Source organism: Lissotriton helveticus, chromosome 10, assembly GCF_964261635.1.
Source record: "Lissotriton helveticus chromosome 10, aLisHel1.1, whole genome shotgun sequence".
Lineage (NCBI taxonomy): Eukaryota > Metazoa > Chordata > Amphibia > Caudata > Salamandridae > Lissotriton > Lissotriton helveticus.
Genome location: NC_136071.1, coordinates 115,964,418 through 115,978,681, shown reverse-complemented (window position 1 = coordinate 115,978,681; position 14,264 = coordinate 115,964,418). Strand labels below are relative to the sequence as shown.

The following is a 14,264-nucleotide window of genomic DNA, read 5'->3' as shown; positions in this document are numbered from 1 at the left end:
GAATTGGGTCAATTAAACACGCGAGTTTCATTTTTGGACAGAGAGAAACTGTGTTACTAGTACAATTTCCACCACAGACATACACTGAATGACATATCACATCACTGCACTAAGACAAAAAAGCACGTAATCCAGTACACAACACCGCTACAACTAACAAATACAATAACTGAAAACCACAACTAAGCATCACAAAAACAAAAAAGGACTTCCTGAGACCATCACGCCAATTCTCACCTCTACCCCTTCCACGGCAGGCTGAACCAAGACAAAAAATTACAGCATGAAAAAAAGAAATAACAACAGAGTATGACATAAATATGTAGATATGGATCTTCATATTGCAGTCAGAAACTGACTTAATAGGTATATGCTCTCACCTCAAACTGACAGAATGGAGGCAAGGAACATCTCCCGCAATCTGAAATGCTTTCCTATGGATGGGGAGGAAAATGATCTTTTTTTTTTCTTCTATTTGTACATTATGTTTTTATTATTGGTACTACGTCAAATACTTGTGCATGAATATACATATACGAATCAAAGGGATGTCACAGTTTGTACAGACAAAGCATGTAAAAAATGTTAAACAAGGAACAAAAATGTCTTGCACGCCAAATACAAATGTTCCTACCATCATTAGCTTCCATCACTCCGATTACCTATCACTGTCTAAACCCACAACATGAAGCCAGTGGGTTATCCCAGAACACCAGTGTGAAAGCAGTTTTGTGATCTCAAGTGCATTTAAGATGGAGATCCAGTTTTCACCAAGCTTGCAATAGTATAATTGAAGTGGCCAAGCTGATTTTAGCAATTTGGAACCACTACAAAGTAAACTGAGACGGTGTACTATTTTACTATCCTTTACATGCTGGGTGGGGTGGCAGCAGGTGGGAAAGGAGTAGTAGCTAAAAACAGAGCAGGAAATAGGAAATGAGGTAAAAATGGGGGAGAGGATGTTAACTATGGTTATTTGGAACAGACTAGTTGAAAGATAGCAATAGCAAGAAGGTTTGATTTCCAAACAGCTGCCCTCTACCACATACACTACTGTAAATTAAACATCCGAGACAAATACCGTTGTTTCTAGAAATCAACAGAGAACATTAAAATATATATATATATATTTAATTCTGTACTTCAACAGAAGACATCCAAGAAATACTACAATGGACAGACTGCACTTGGATGACATATGAAGGTAATAATGCATAATATTGCTTCCATTGTATTCCATGAATCCCAGACATAAGACTCAAAATAAAAGTTGGTTTCCCTATGCCAAGTAGAATGCAGCTTCACTAAATGCCCAGCTATACCAGAAAGAAGCTAACAGTATGAAACAAAAAGGCTAAGAAAAACAGATTTGACTGCTACATCAGAGTGCTAGCCATTTATCTCTCTGCGGAAGAAGGCACAACTAATTAAACATACAATCAGTTTTTGGTATTGTTCTCTGCCAAGTTGCAATCACTTACGACTGGCAGATGCGTTCAACTTTTATTCCTAAATGGTTTGCTATTTTATTCTTTAGAAATGTATTTCGAAAGATTTTTTTCCCTACATATAATCACCTATATTTCCTTTAGAACCAAATCTTCATATTCAAGAACTTTCAACAAGATATGTGGCACATTCCAAGGTGCATGAGGTGGTGAACAAAAACCAGCAGAAAGATCCTGGTGTCTGACGACAAAACCATATTCAGTTCTTGCACAAATTTACGTAAGTGGAATGTAACGGATAGGCTTCTACTAGGCCAAGACAGAAAAAAAGATTGCCTTTTTTACCCTCCCGCTGACTAAAGAATCCAAGAGCTTGGGGAGCAAAAATATGAATTTCCAACACCTGGGTTTTACTGACAAACGGCTCTACAGTTGTACTTAGGACCTGGGAAAAACATTCAACCCTCGGAAATGTGCATTAGTATGCATGTTATACCTTCAAGATCTATCTTAATCCAACCAGGTCCTACAGTGATGCACTTGAGGCCCAACGCACAATAAAATTGGTAATGTATTACCATAGGCTTTCTTCAACATTTGGAACAGATTGACATTTTTATCTTGGTATTCAAAAATCTGTCCAAGAAAACATCTAGGAATCGGTATGAATCGCAGGTTTCAAAGAGTAGTAGTAGCAGACATTTGTGAATGCCTATTTAATTGCTTGCAGAGGCATTCACATATATACATAGAGAACATTTAGGCACAGGGAAATTTATTTTATGAGTTCCATTGCACTTTTACATTCACAAAGTGAGAAAATATTTACATCTGAACAATTTCAGGTTTTTCCTTACTTGATATTAGTAAACTCTTCAGCATTCTATAAGTTTGGAATAGATTGAGAAAACATTTGAGGATACCCACATAGAAGTAAATTTGCGGCTGATCAAAAACGTTCATGGCAGTCGAGCTCTGTACCACATACTATTGGGAGAACACTCAATTTTCCCACAGGTGCCGCCAAAGAAAGCATGGATGATAGTTTTTGGCCTCAGCAGCTACCTTTTTGCTGTAGGTTTAGTGTGAAAGAAGGGCTTGAAATTCTGATATTCTGATCGAGTGAAGAGCTTTTAAAAATATTTAGTATGTTTTCATGTAAAGTGTTGTTTATTAAGTTGCTGAACTGTAAATAATTTGAACTTATATGAAATATTTATTACATTGAATTGTATTACGAGGTTTATGCTTTTTGTGGTTATTTTAACTGAAATAAAAGCTAATTGACTGACTGGGAGAAGACTCATTCATATGAAAAATATCCTTAATAGTACATGTTAATTAATAGAACTGTTTAGTGAATCAAAAATGTTAAATGAGTTGACAAGCGATAAGCATTGTTGTTGTTGACTGACGAGAGCCATATGTTTTCTTTAAGCTTAATGTATTTAGGCCGATTATTCTAACTATTTCTTTCTGACTTTTGTCTGAATCAATACATTTGTCTTCTGATATTTTGCTTTGATGTTTAAAATGCCCGTAGATTGCATGTAATACTGTAAAAGTGAAAGAAGATCATCCATAAAAATAGTGACAGAGTCAGGCCCAAGATCCTGCAAAGATGTGGCACAGTTCTCTGCGGCAAATTTGATAGTGTTTTGTATATTTGTGCACCATTTAATTAAAGCATTTACTGGTATGTCAGTAGGTGTGTGTTTCTACCGGCACAACCCTACTGACTCCACTTGTAAATGGCCAAATGTGGTACAAGGCACATTTCCTGCAAGTTGAATACATTCAATGTTATTTCCAGGGTTGATACACAATGCACTCAGATAAGGAGTCTCACACTTAACCACAATCATTACAGTTTCTTTTCTCTACTACACTATGGCCCTAGTTATGAATTCTAGAGAAGAGGGTATAATAATTATCACACCGGGTGACATCAGATACCGAGGGAATTTATTGGGTGTGATAATTGCCTCCAATTATGAGTTATGCCCTACAACATGGGGCACTGCACATGAATTGTGGCCCTCTGCAACATGTCACTGTATTTACTTTGTACTCTTTCCCTTGGTATATTTTGGCTGATTTAATGTGCCAAAATGTACTGGAGGAAAACTGAAGGAATGAAGGAATGGGAGAGGAGTTAGCCTAACGGCTAGGACAGTCATCCTTGAATCTGGGGAACTGGGCGCGAGTCTCTGCATAGACGCTGAATGTCCTGTGATTCTGGGCAAATCACTTAATCTCCCCGTGCCTAACAAAAATGAATGCGTGTCCTCATGTAACGTAACTGGTGCTATGTAAAGCGCTCTGATACCCGATTCGGGTCAAGTTCACGCTATATAAACTATTTAAAAAAAAAAAAAGTATGGGTTTCTGCAAGCTGGAGTTCTCAAAGGGACCAGGCTATCTTTTAGCAAATATATCCATTTTTGCACACTCTAGTTTTGGAAAGAAGAAAATCACATCAAACACAACACTGGTAGTCTTTGCACTGACAGTATATTGGATGACAATGGTCTAAAAAAACTTTAAACATCCTAGACTTCATTGATGGGCACTGGCAGATAATGTAAAGTTTGCTTGCACAGCTGTAGATTATTACTTTCACTCGTGTTTGTTAATCCTACAAAAGTGACAGTTTCAATTCCAGTGTTCAGCATACAAAAATTATTTACAATGACTAGATCCGTTAGCATAGTTAAACTCCAAGGAAGTCTTGTATATTTTAAAGATGCTAAATACAGTTCCACTCTCCAGTCAATATCTGGCAGGCCTAAGCAAATCGTGTTAACTTTTAACAGAGTTATAACAAAAACAGTCACTGACAACCTTTGCCAAGTCAGGAATTTTTCTCTCATTTAAGAGGTTAAAAATGAGTTTGAAAAAACAAACAAAAAAGAGGATTACATTCCTAATTTAACACTGGCTAGTAGTGATGTGTCTCTTTATAGAACATATTAGGGACGAATGTAAGTATATATAGAAATAAAACCTGTGTGGAAAACATCAAATATAAATATATTTAAAAAATTTTTGGTAAGGGGAACAACGGGTTGGGGATTGGACAAAAAAAGAAAATGAAAAGCCACTGCTTGAGTGGAAGATGAACAGCTCTGTATGCATGTATAATGTTTAACGCCTCCGAAGCTTGCATATCGGCTCAATGTCGATGGTCTTGGCATCCCTCAATAATAAAGCAATAGTAGAGCAACAGCAACTTGCAAATTAATCGAGTAGGATACTGCTGTCATTAAATGATTACCACAGTCTGGGTGAAGGGAATGCTTAAAAAAGCTAGTTTAAAAAATATCTTTAATTAGTAAAATATTAACAAGCATTACTGCTATTAAAAACTCACACACTTGCTCGTAAACAAAAATAGGACTGAAAATAACAATAACTTGACTAAATTACATTGAAATAAAGTAATTAGGAAAATGTGCAGATATATTTAAGAACAATACAAAGCAACAATTCATTCCAGTGGGGGGTAGAAAATACCTCTTGCAAACCCACTTTAAAAAATGAGAAAGGCAAGAGATTTGGAAAGGAGCTGGCAACTTACACTTCCATCACTTCGCTGCCCTCCTTTGTGTGTAATAACTACTACCTCCATCCACTTGCGCAGGTGTTGCTGTTGGAATAAGAAAGATTATTTAGTCTTCACAACATCAAATCCTAAACATCTACAGAACAACAGAACATTGGACACTTCTAAATTAATGGCTGGGCAATGCCATCGTTTGGAGTAGTGTGCTTAATCTGACAACATATTTCAACATCAAAACATTTGAAAAATATTAATGTTTGAGAAAGGATCACAATAGCTGGAGACAGGCATTGCTGCATCTGACATGTAAAACAAGATATCCCCAGAACTTAACTATTGGTCCTCTGCCAAAAAGGCATGAAAGGTCCTGCCACACACAAACCAGTAGGAAAACACTTCGCGCAACAAGGATATTTGATGCAGAACCTCTTCCTCTTAATAATCAAATGAATCAAATGCATATTTAGCATACATCACATTTTCTTTGGCACTATGGATGGAACCAAAAGGTTTTGGTGCAGAAAAAAAGGCTATTGCATAGGACTAATGCATTTCCAACTACTCAGACCCATTTGGAGTCTTGTTTTCTACTACGTATATAGAACTACCATCTGCAAGCTCAGCCGAGTGATCAAATAACTAGATTATCACACGGCATCTGTTAGGACCTCTTGAACTAGACGAAGGAGAACGATCCACTGCTGTGTTTGTACTATGTACAATGAACTTGCTGAAACTTGGAGGGCATTTGGGTTCTAAGCTGCATTGTGGTAGCCAGTAAGATTATACACCAACACAAATAGCACACTAAAATTCACCATTTCCCTTTACTTGAGTAGGGCCTTTGTTGCTTAATTAGCTGGTAGACTGGTCAGAGGTACAGTGCCATTTAAGGGTCTCCCAAATGCTGTAAAAAGCCCTGCGTCACGTCACAACGCAACAAATCGATCAGAAAGCGGGTTTCCACTGCAGACCAGTGCCCTCTGATCCCCACCTCGCCCAGTTGAACTCCACAGACCAGTAGTGATGCATCTCTCACCACAGTCAGCTTTGGGTGAGGTTCGGATAGTAGTCTTCCACAGGCACAAATGCGATCTACCAACCACCATTGCAGATCTTATGCAGTCTTCTCCAAACCCTGGATGGTATCCAGGTCCCTCTCCACAGCCTGCATGGGCCATCTGGTGTGGTTGACTAACTGGATGCAGGATGGCAATAGTGCCAGCAGCTTCAACAACATCCTCTCTGAGATCCAGAACAGAGACTGTAACATTGGGATCATATCCCAAATGCCCTGGACTGTCCATTCCAGATGGAAGGCACAAAACTATAATATCCTCTGAGAAAGTGCCATCTTTTTTGCATGGTATGCCCCCACTTTCTGCTGAATTGCTGATGTGCTTTGACTGAGTGTGCCCTGGGCTCCTGCCAACCAGGTACCCAGGGCTTGTGTTCCTTCCCTAAAACTGTGTTGAAACCTAGACCCAATTGGCATCTCTGGCCACATATCAGCCCTTGGTAAATGGTACCCTAGGTACCCAGGGCATTGTGACCAGAGAATCACTTATTGTGCCACCCTTAGGGGCTCTGTACCCTGACACACACACACTGCCTTTGCAGGCTGAGTGTGTTGGTGCAGAACTAAACAAAGAGTCAACATGGCACACATCCCTGTGTGCCATGCCTACAAAAGACACTGCCCTAGCATACATCAGTCACCCCTCTAGCTGGGTGCACTATGCCAGTGGTGTGGGCACAGGTGCATGAGCCCTGTGCCCCTACAGTATCCAGGGCAATTCCTGGGCACTGTAAGTGCAGTGATGCCATTAAGAGTATATGGTGCTGGGAGTTTGTCATTATGAACTCCACAGCACCATGATGGCTACACTGAAGACTGAGAAGTTTGGTACCAAACTTCTCAGCACATTAAACCCGCACTGATGACAGTGTGGGATTTAATGCCAAATGCAGGACAGAGGGCATCTTAGAGATGCCCCTTGGAACCTAACCAACTCCCAGTGTCCTGACTGCATGGCTGCCACATGTTTCTGGACCCCTGGGTCAAGAGCCTGCCGCTCTCGGAGGGCAGAAACAATGCACATCCTGGGAGGAGGTGACAAGCCTCCTCCCCCAGGAAGGGCAGGGGAAGCTTCAAAGGCATACCGCCTTTGTGAGCTTCTCCAGGCCACTTGCAGTACTCAGCAACTGGCCCCCACCGGTTCTGACCCCCACTCTGGCGGAAAAACAGGTGGGAAAAACAAAGGAAGGAAAGGGGGTGTGCCAGCCTCTGCCAACCCCACCCCTCAGGTGGGAGAGACGAGGTGAAGCACAACTCCGGGCTACCGCCATCTTGAGGATGGGGAGCCCTGCCCAATCAGAGCTACGCTCCTGCCCCCCTCCCACAGGAGAGTGGCAGAATAGGGGGTGTACTCACCCCAGGACAGGGACCCATTGGTCCCTGCCCTTGCCCTACCTTTAACGCCCCTAAATTTAGTATTTAGGGGCACCCTGAACCTTCCTTCATCAGATCCCGATCCGAAACAAGAAAGAAGAAAAAGAAACAAGAAGACCTGCCGTGCAGCTGCTAACAAGAGGACGACAGCAACTGACTTGGCCCCAGCCCTACCGGCCTGTTGATCCTTGAACCTGCTCCTGCTAAAACCCGGTGTCTCCTGCGGACCGCAACCTCGAAAAACCCCGGAGTACCTGCCTGCCTTGCTCATCTAAAGACTGGGACTCCCATGAGAAGTGGTTCTGCTCAAACAGCAACAACCCCTTGTGCCAGCCGGGAACGCAAATCCAGCACACTCTGCACATGCGAGTGGACAAAGACCCTGAGGACGTCCCCCCGGCGACTGTGACCAGGAATCCAGTGCCCAAAGACCCTCCTCGACGATCCTGACGACGCCTGCAGCCTCACAACAAGGGACCCCTCCAACCGCGACCAGCTGAAGGTAAGATTTCCCGACGTCCGATAACACCCCTGCACCCGGCGCCCCACGGCCCACTGTGCCCAACTCCTGGGTGTCCACCTATCCTCCAGGATCCCAACTTACCTCTCGAATTGGTGGTCGCACCTGAAGAATCTTCGTCACCGAGCCTGCAGCCTTTGTTCAACTTCCAAGTCTCCCTTTGAACAACATTGGGTGCCCGAAGGCCCAAAAGCACCCTGCACCCAGCTGTCCGAGTCCCGCTGGAAGTGCAGCAACTACCCTACTCTACTTCCCCACGTGCCCTGTGTAAGTAATCGGGCGCTCAGCTCCCACAGTCGCATGGTCTGCCTGCTAGCAGCCACCAATCGAAGGCACCCTATTCTCCATAGGATAATATTGGGCCTAATCACTCTGCACCTGGCTGCCCCTGATCCGCTGAGGGTGTAACAACTGTACTTACCTGACCCTGGGAGACCCCCGGGTCTACCCCCAGAATCTTAACTCTGCCAGCCGAGTACTTATCCAAAGACCGATAACTTCACTTTCTCCATAGGGTAACATTGTCTGGGTTTCACTCAGAATTTCTTCTAAGTGTGGTGTTTTGCAACTTTAAAATATTCACTAAAAATCACCCGATCAACGGATTCCAAATTACTCACCTGTTATCAGGAGAGCTCACAGTGCTCTATCTTTAAGCCCAGCACTATACCTGAAAAGTAATTATAACAGTGATTTACTGGTAACTCAATTTTCATCCATAGGAATCCATTGTCTGGTTTTTACCAGAAAATCCTCGAAGTGTCCGTTTTTCAAACTTAAAAATATTCCTTACAAATCGGCTGTATAACAAAAACTATTTCTTTCAAATCTTTACAGCAAATGCACCAGGGCTGAATCCAGGATCCAGCCCCGAGTAAGAAAAACTATCGTAAAGTGATTTTATTGCATTTACTTAAAAACGTCCATTGAGCACAATGATAAATTGTGTTTAAACTGTAACTATTGCATTTAAAAGTCAACTGCTATTTGAAAGTATTCAATTGCAACATCTCATTCTGAGAAAGTATTTATGATACCTACTGTGGTTCTAAAATAAAGTAACTATATATTTTTATATACAAAACAATTGGCCTAGAGTTCAGTTCTTGAGTGTGTGAGACCATTTGCTGACTGAGTGTGTACAACAAATGCTTTACACTGCCCTCTGATACTGCCTTACTGCTCGACCATGCTACCACTTTAGAGCCTCTGCCATACCTCTGGGGACTGTGGACTCTGTGCACACTGTACACTGTGCACACTGTACCTTACTTTGGTCCAGTATATACAGAGCCAATTTCTTACATATCCAGAATGGCATTAATGAATGGAAGTGCCTGTGAAGCAGTCAGGTGTAACATTTAGGCACATTGACCGTGAACTCCAACGATGTAAACTCTGATCTGGAGGTTGTCTATGACTGCCTGGGGTGATCTTGCCTTTAATAACCAATCATCAATGCAGGGGAAGACTGACACGCCCGGCCGGTGAAAGTGCCCTTACCTGAGGGGCACTGGTAAGGCCAAGAGGAAGCTTTGCAAACTGAAAATGATCCTGGACCATTGTGAACCACAGAGAACATCTGAAGTATGAGAATATGGAAATGAACATCCTGCAGGTCCAACTCTTACATCTAGTCTTACAGGGTCCTGGGCAGACAAAACCTGGGTGACTTGAGCGTCTTAAATTTGTCCTTCTGCAGCAAGGAGTTTAGAGGGCAGAGATCTAAAGTAAGGTGAAGGCCTCCTTCCTTGGGCATAAGTAGTAGGGAAATAACACTCTCTACAGCTCCTATAACCAAAAGGAAAGGCATAGCCCGGTCAGACAGTTCGGAGGACTTACGCACCAGAAGGGATGTGCTTGCCTCCCTTGGAAGAAATGTCTGATCCTACCTCCTACATGGTGGGTATGCGACAGAAAGAACACAACAAAGTGTTTTTGCAGTTCTTGTTGCCGAAGGAGTAGGGTACTGAGGTGCAGGTCGTCCCTAATACCCTAAACGTAGTCTTTGGAGTTGTTGTCTTGCCCATGAAATGGCTGACCAGATTGATGTGGCATCAGTGGGGTCTGGCTCTGAATATATTGGCAGCCCCTGGCATAACCACAATAGGGACAAATCTGTTGGGAAAATTGCCTAGTAGGGGCAGAATGTCCCACGGAACAAGCTGTAGCATGACTTTCCTTGAAGCATTCCAGGGACAAGATACTTTCTTACAGGCGAGACACGAGAGCCATCAAATGGTATGTCTACTAATGATACCTTTGCATCCCCAGAGATGACCCCCCCCCGTAGAACTCATCCAGCCATGATGCTGTGCCCCTTGCCTTGTTGTGTCCAGGCCAGAGGGGATAACAAATTAAGCCACATCATGCCAGTGCTGCATGTTTTGGCCAAAAGACATCTGTAGGTACTCCAAAACTGCTTGCAGGTTTAACTACGCATAAGGCAAGACTAGCAGAAGAGAGCAAGCGTTTGCTAAAAAGTCTCCATGTGTTTGGGCGCACAGTTGGGAGAGGTCAGTGGAAAGGTGCTAGGATTCACTATGCCTGGGGATGAGTAGACCACCAGACTTTCCAGCTGCGGGTGGTGTGTCAGGAAGTCAGGATCACACAGAGGTAGTCTGTAGCAGAGAGCTCCCTGCCTACTCAATGGATTCCCAGAGCATGGCTTTGCAAGTTTGGTTCCCAAGAAGGTATCAGTAAGATCTTTGTTGAATGGTAGGAGATGTTCTGTAGACACCTGCCCAGGCTGAAAAACCCCTGCTAGGGCATTAGTTTTGCATTTGTTGAAGGTAGCTGCAGGTCAAGGACCACAGCAACCTGTTGTATAACCATGACAAAAGAAGCATTTTCCGCTGTAGTAGGGCCAGGCAGAGTGAAAGGTCAAGTGTCTGAGGAGGTGTCCAGACAACTGGCATTCTGTAATTTTACATACCAATTGTCATCATGCTGTGGGATGAATCCATCCACCTTATCATAGTCATCAGAATTTGAGCCAAAAATCAGATATAAAGTATAAGCTCTGCACCATAAAAAAGGCAATGTATCTGATTTAGAAGGGCTGGCTATAAGGTGTGATCTAGTAGAATCCGAACGTGGCCTAGGTCGAGAGAGGCCAATTTGGAGTCAGAAACCACTATCACTAGTGGATTATCTTCCAGCGTTTACACAGATGTCGACTTTAAGAGAACTAGTGTGAGTCGTGGTGCTGGAACAAAAGTCTGTCTCTAAGTCGATGAGGAACCCGAATCGGGTTCGAGAAGCACAGACATTACTGAGCACAAGCCTGCCTGCAGGACCCAGACTGGCGGCCTCTGCAGTTCCTTGGGGCCAAAACACACTAGAGGGAATCAGAAGCATGCCAATTATGCACAGCATGTCCCCACTACAGGCATTTATTTATTGCAACATCAGCCATGGACTTTGAAATTCGGGTTGCATGGGACCAAAATCTGAATCGGCTTTTTAACAGCTTGGGAAAGCGACTTGGTGGCAGGTTGATGCCGCTGTGCCATTTCTGCAGTTCTATAGTAGCTGGAAGGGGTCGATTCCCGCTTGGACTTTTATACTGCTGCTTTGTCTTCCATTAAGACTTCAACCGCAGCGATGATCTGCCACAGACACAGCACCTTCTTTTTGGTTTCAATTGGTCGCCCTGCATAATCTTCCGAAGTTTGGTAAAAGTTTTGCCTCACGGTCCAGTGCGACCTTTAGAATCATCTGGGCAAAAGACAGGGCAGGCTATGAAGTCATGCTCCAACTCTAGGCACCACAGGCATAACTCATGGAGGTCTGTCAGAGATTTGTTTGCAACAATCCCTACAAGGTTTAATCCTTGTTGAGGTGACATCTTTCCCTTGCAAAACTGAATTTTTGTAAAAAAAAAATCCTTGTCAAAGACGAGATGAGTAGAGCTCTGGAACAACATCTGAATATCAGGTAGGAAAGTGGGCCTTTGTTGCAGTTGTCCTCCGACTTTTGCCGCATTATTTGCTGCTAGATGCTAATTTTCGACTGCCAGTGCACTGAGGCCTACTAACCAGACCTTACTGCCATTGCTCCTTCCTTAAAGCAAGGTAATGTGATTGTTCTACAATTCGCCAAGGACTTTAGCACCCCTGTAGGTAAATGATACTCCAGGTAGCTAGGGCAAGAGTACTAAAGAGGATACCTAAGGGCTGCCGCATATCCTATGCCACCTTAAGGGACCCACACACAAATTCCACACAGACTGCCATTGCAGACTGCGTGACATGGTGCTAACCAGGTTTGAAAACATGACATGACACAATACTGTATGGGCTGTATGCAAGTTCCCCTACAGCAGGCCTTTGAGCCCTAAGGAAGAGTGCATTATAGCACATGAGGACATATGTGCATGAGCAGATTATACCCTTGAAACGTGTAGTTCCATTGCTGGATATTACAAGTGAGTAGGACGTCATCTTAAGGTATGTACGGAACACTGCTAAAATGAGTTTCCATAAAGAGAGTTTTACATAAAGGCTTCACTGAAACCTATGGTTTTTGGTATCAAACACCTTGTAGTATTAGACCCAAACTGATTCCAGTGATGAATTTATTAATACATGCACCCAGAGGGTACCTTAGAGGTACCCCCTAAAGCTACTAGTCCTCTAGGATAATGACTGACTGGACCTGTCCAACCTGCCACCAGAGATGAGTTTCTGACCTCCTAGGAGGTGAGAGCCCCTCAGTCGGAGGTCAGGAACAATGCCTGCTCTGGCAGGATATATTTACACCTCCACTAAACAGGGTGGCTGGTAGATTAGCATGTCAGGTCAGGGAGCTTCAAACAGCCCACCACCTTTGATATGAGAGCCTGGCTTCCTCCAGACCTGGAGGATGCCACCGCCTACCCGGAGGCACATTTGGCACCAGGATAGGCAGGAAAATTAGATGTGCAGAAGGGGTGTTAAACTGACAGGCTGGACAGACCTCTAGGGTGGGTAGCCAGAAGTGAACACGAAGATAGGAATTCCGGCATCTTATGCGTGGTGGAATTAGGAACTGTAGGACAGGGCGATGCCCGCTTTGCAAATAAGTGATCATCTAGGGGGTGTAGTGACCCCAGGGGTAAGAAGCCCATTGGCTACTACCCTTCACGCCCCTTAATACCCCGAAATTGAGTATTTAGGGGACCCCCCCCCCCGAAAAAAGAAACTTGGATGCGATGAGCAAAGAAGGTGATAAAGAAGTAGATAAAGAAGTGTGCCGACAATAGAACAGAGGAGCAACTAATGACTTGGAGCCAACCCTACCATCCTGTCTGCTGCACCTGACATTAGCGGAGAAAACAACTTGTCCTGCTGCAGTGCAGACTCCAAGAAGCCTGGAGAGCTACCAGTAGCTTGCAAATCACCAGAGAAATCCCTTGGAGCAGAGGAGCTACTCCCCTGCAGATGCAGGCACCAAATAAGCAAGGTCCGGTTCACCGTCCTGATGCTTGCCGGACTACCAATACTGCAGCTCCCCAGGAAGAGGTTGCCAATCTCCCATAGGTCAGATCCGTCCTCCCTCCAAGTGTGGGGATGCCAGGACCAATCAGACCCACATAGCACCAATACCTGGGTTAACGGACCGCTTGCTGTAAACAAGAGTTGTTGTGTCCAGCCCAGACACCAACACTGAGGAAGACCAAGCTGTACGTCGAGGGACTTCAGAGACAGTGAGACCCACATTGAGAGTGGCCCAGCTGTCCTGTTTGTCACATTTCTACAGAACCAAGACAAAGAGTGAGCCTTAGACCACCACCACCTGACACCTCCACGTACCTGGCACCCCAAGTCCGAGGGAGGCGACTGTGCCCACGGAGTCCTGAAACCCTCAAAGGCTGAGCCCCCCTCCTTGGGTTTGCCTAGACTGGACCCAAAGTCGCAGCCTGCAGCCTCTTGTTGCAGGAACTAATTACAGTGATTATCTTCAGCAACGCAACTCCACTGGATAAAGCCCCACTGCACATGAGCCCCCAGTCAGAGTTTGAGTGGGCCAACGTTGTTCCATCCTGGACTAGACCCTCAAGATCTGAGAACCCCTATTGGGTTTACCCAGACTGCCCCCCCCCCCTCCCAGTCCCAGCTTGCTGCCTCTTTTTGACCAGACCAAACCCCATAGACCGACACAGGGCACCTGATGCCAAAATGTACCCATGCACCCAGCAGCCACAGTTTTAGTTACTGTAGTGAGTTTTCATGCATATAAAGCTGTTTTAAAAGTTCACACTTAGAAACTTTTCAATGGTAATCTGACAATGTTATT

General features: G+C 44.1%; 1 protein-coding gene across 1 annotated transcript in view; it reads right to left on the bottom strand.

Moving 5' to 3' along the window:
* TRRAP (transformation/transcription domain associated protein) overlaps positions 1-14,264 on the bottom strand; it is an 885,394-nt gene that overhangs the window by 551,838 nt on the left and 319,292 nt on the right. Inside the window, exon 31 of the mRNA XM_078664902.1 lies at positions 5,029-5,097. Within this exon, the coding sequence (XP_078521028.1) occupies positions 5,029-5,097 (69 nt within the window). The remainder of the gene's footprint in view (positions 1-5,028; positions 5,098-14,264) is intronic.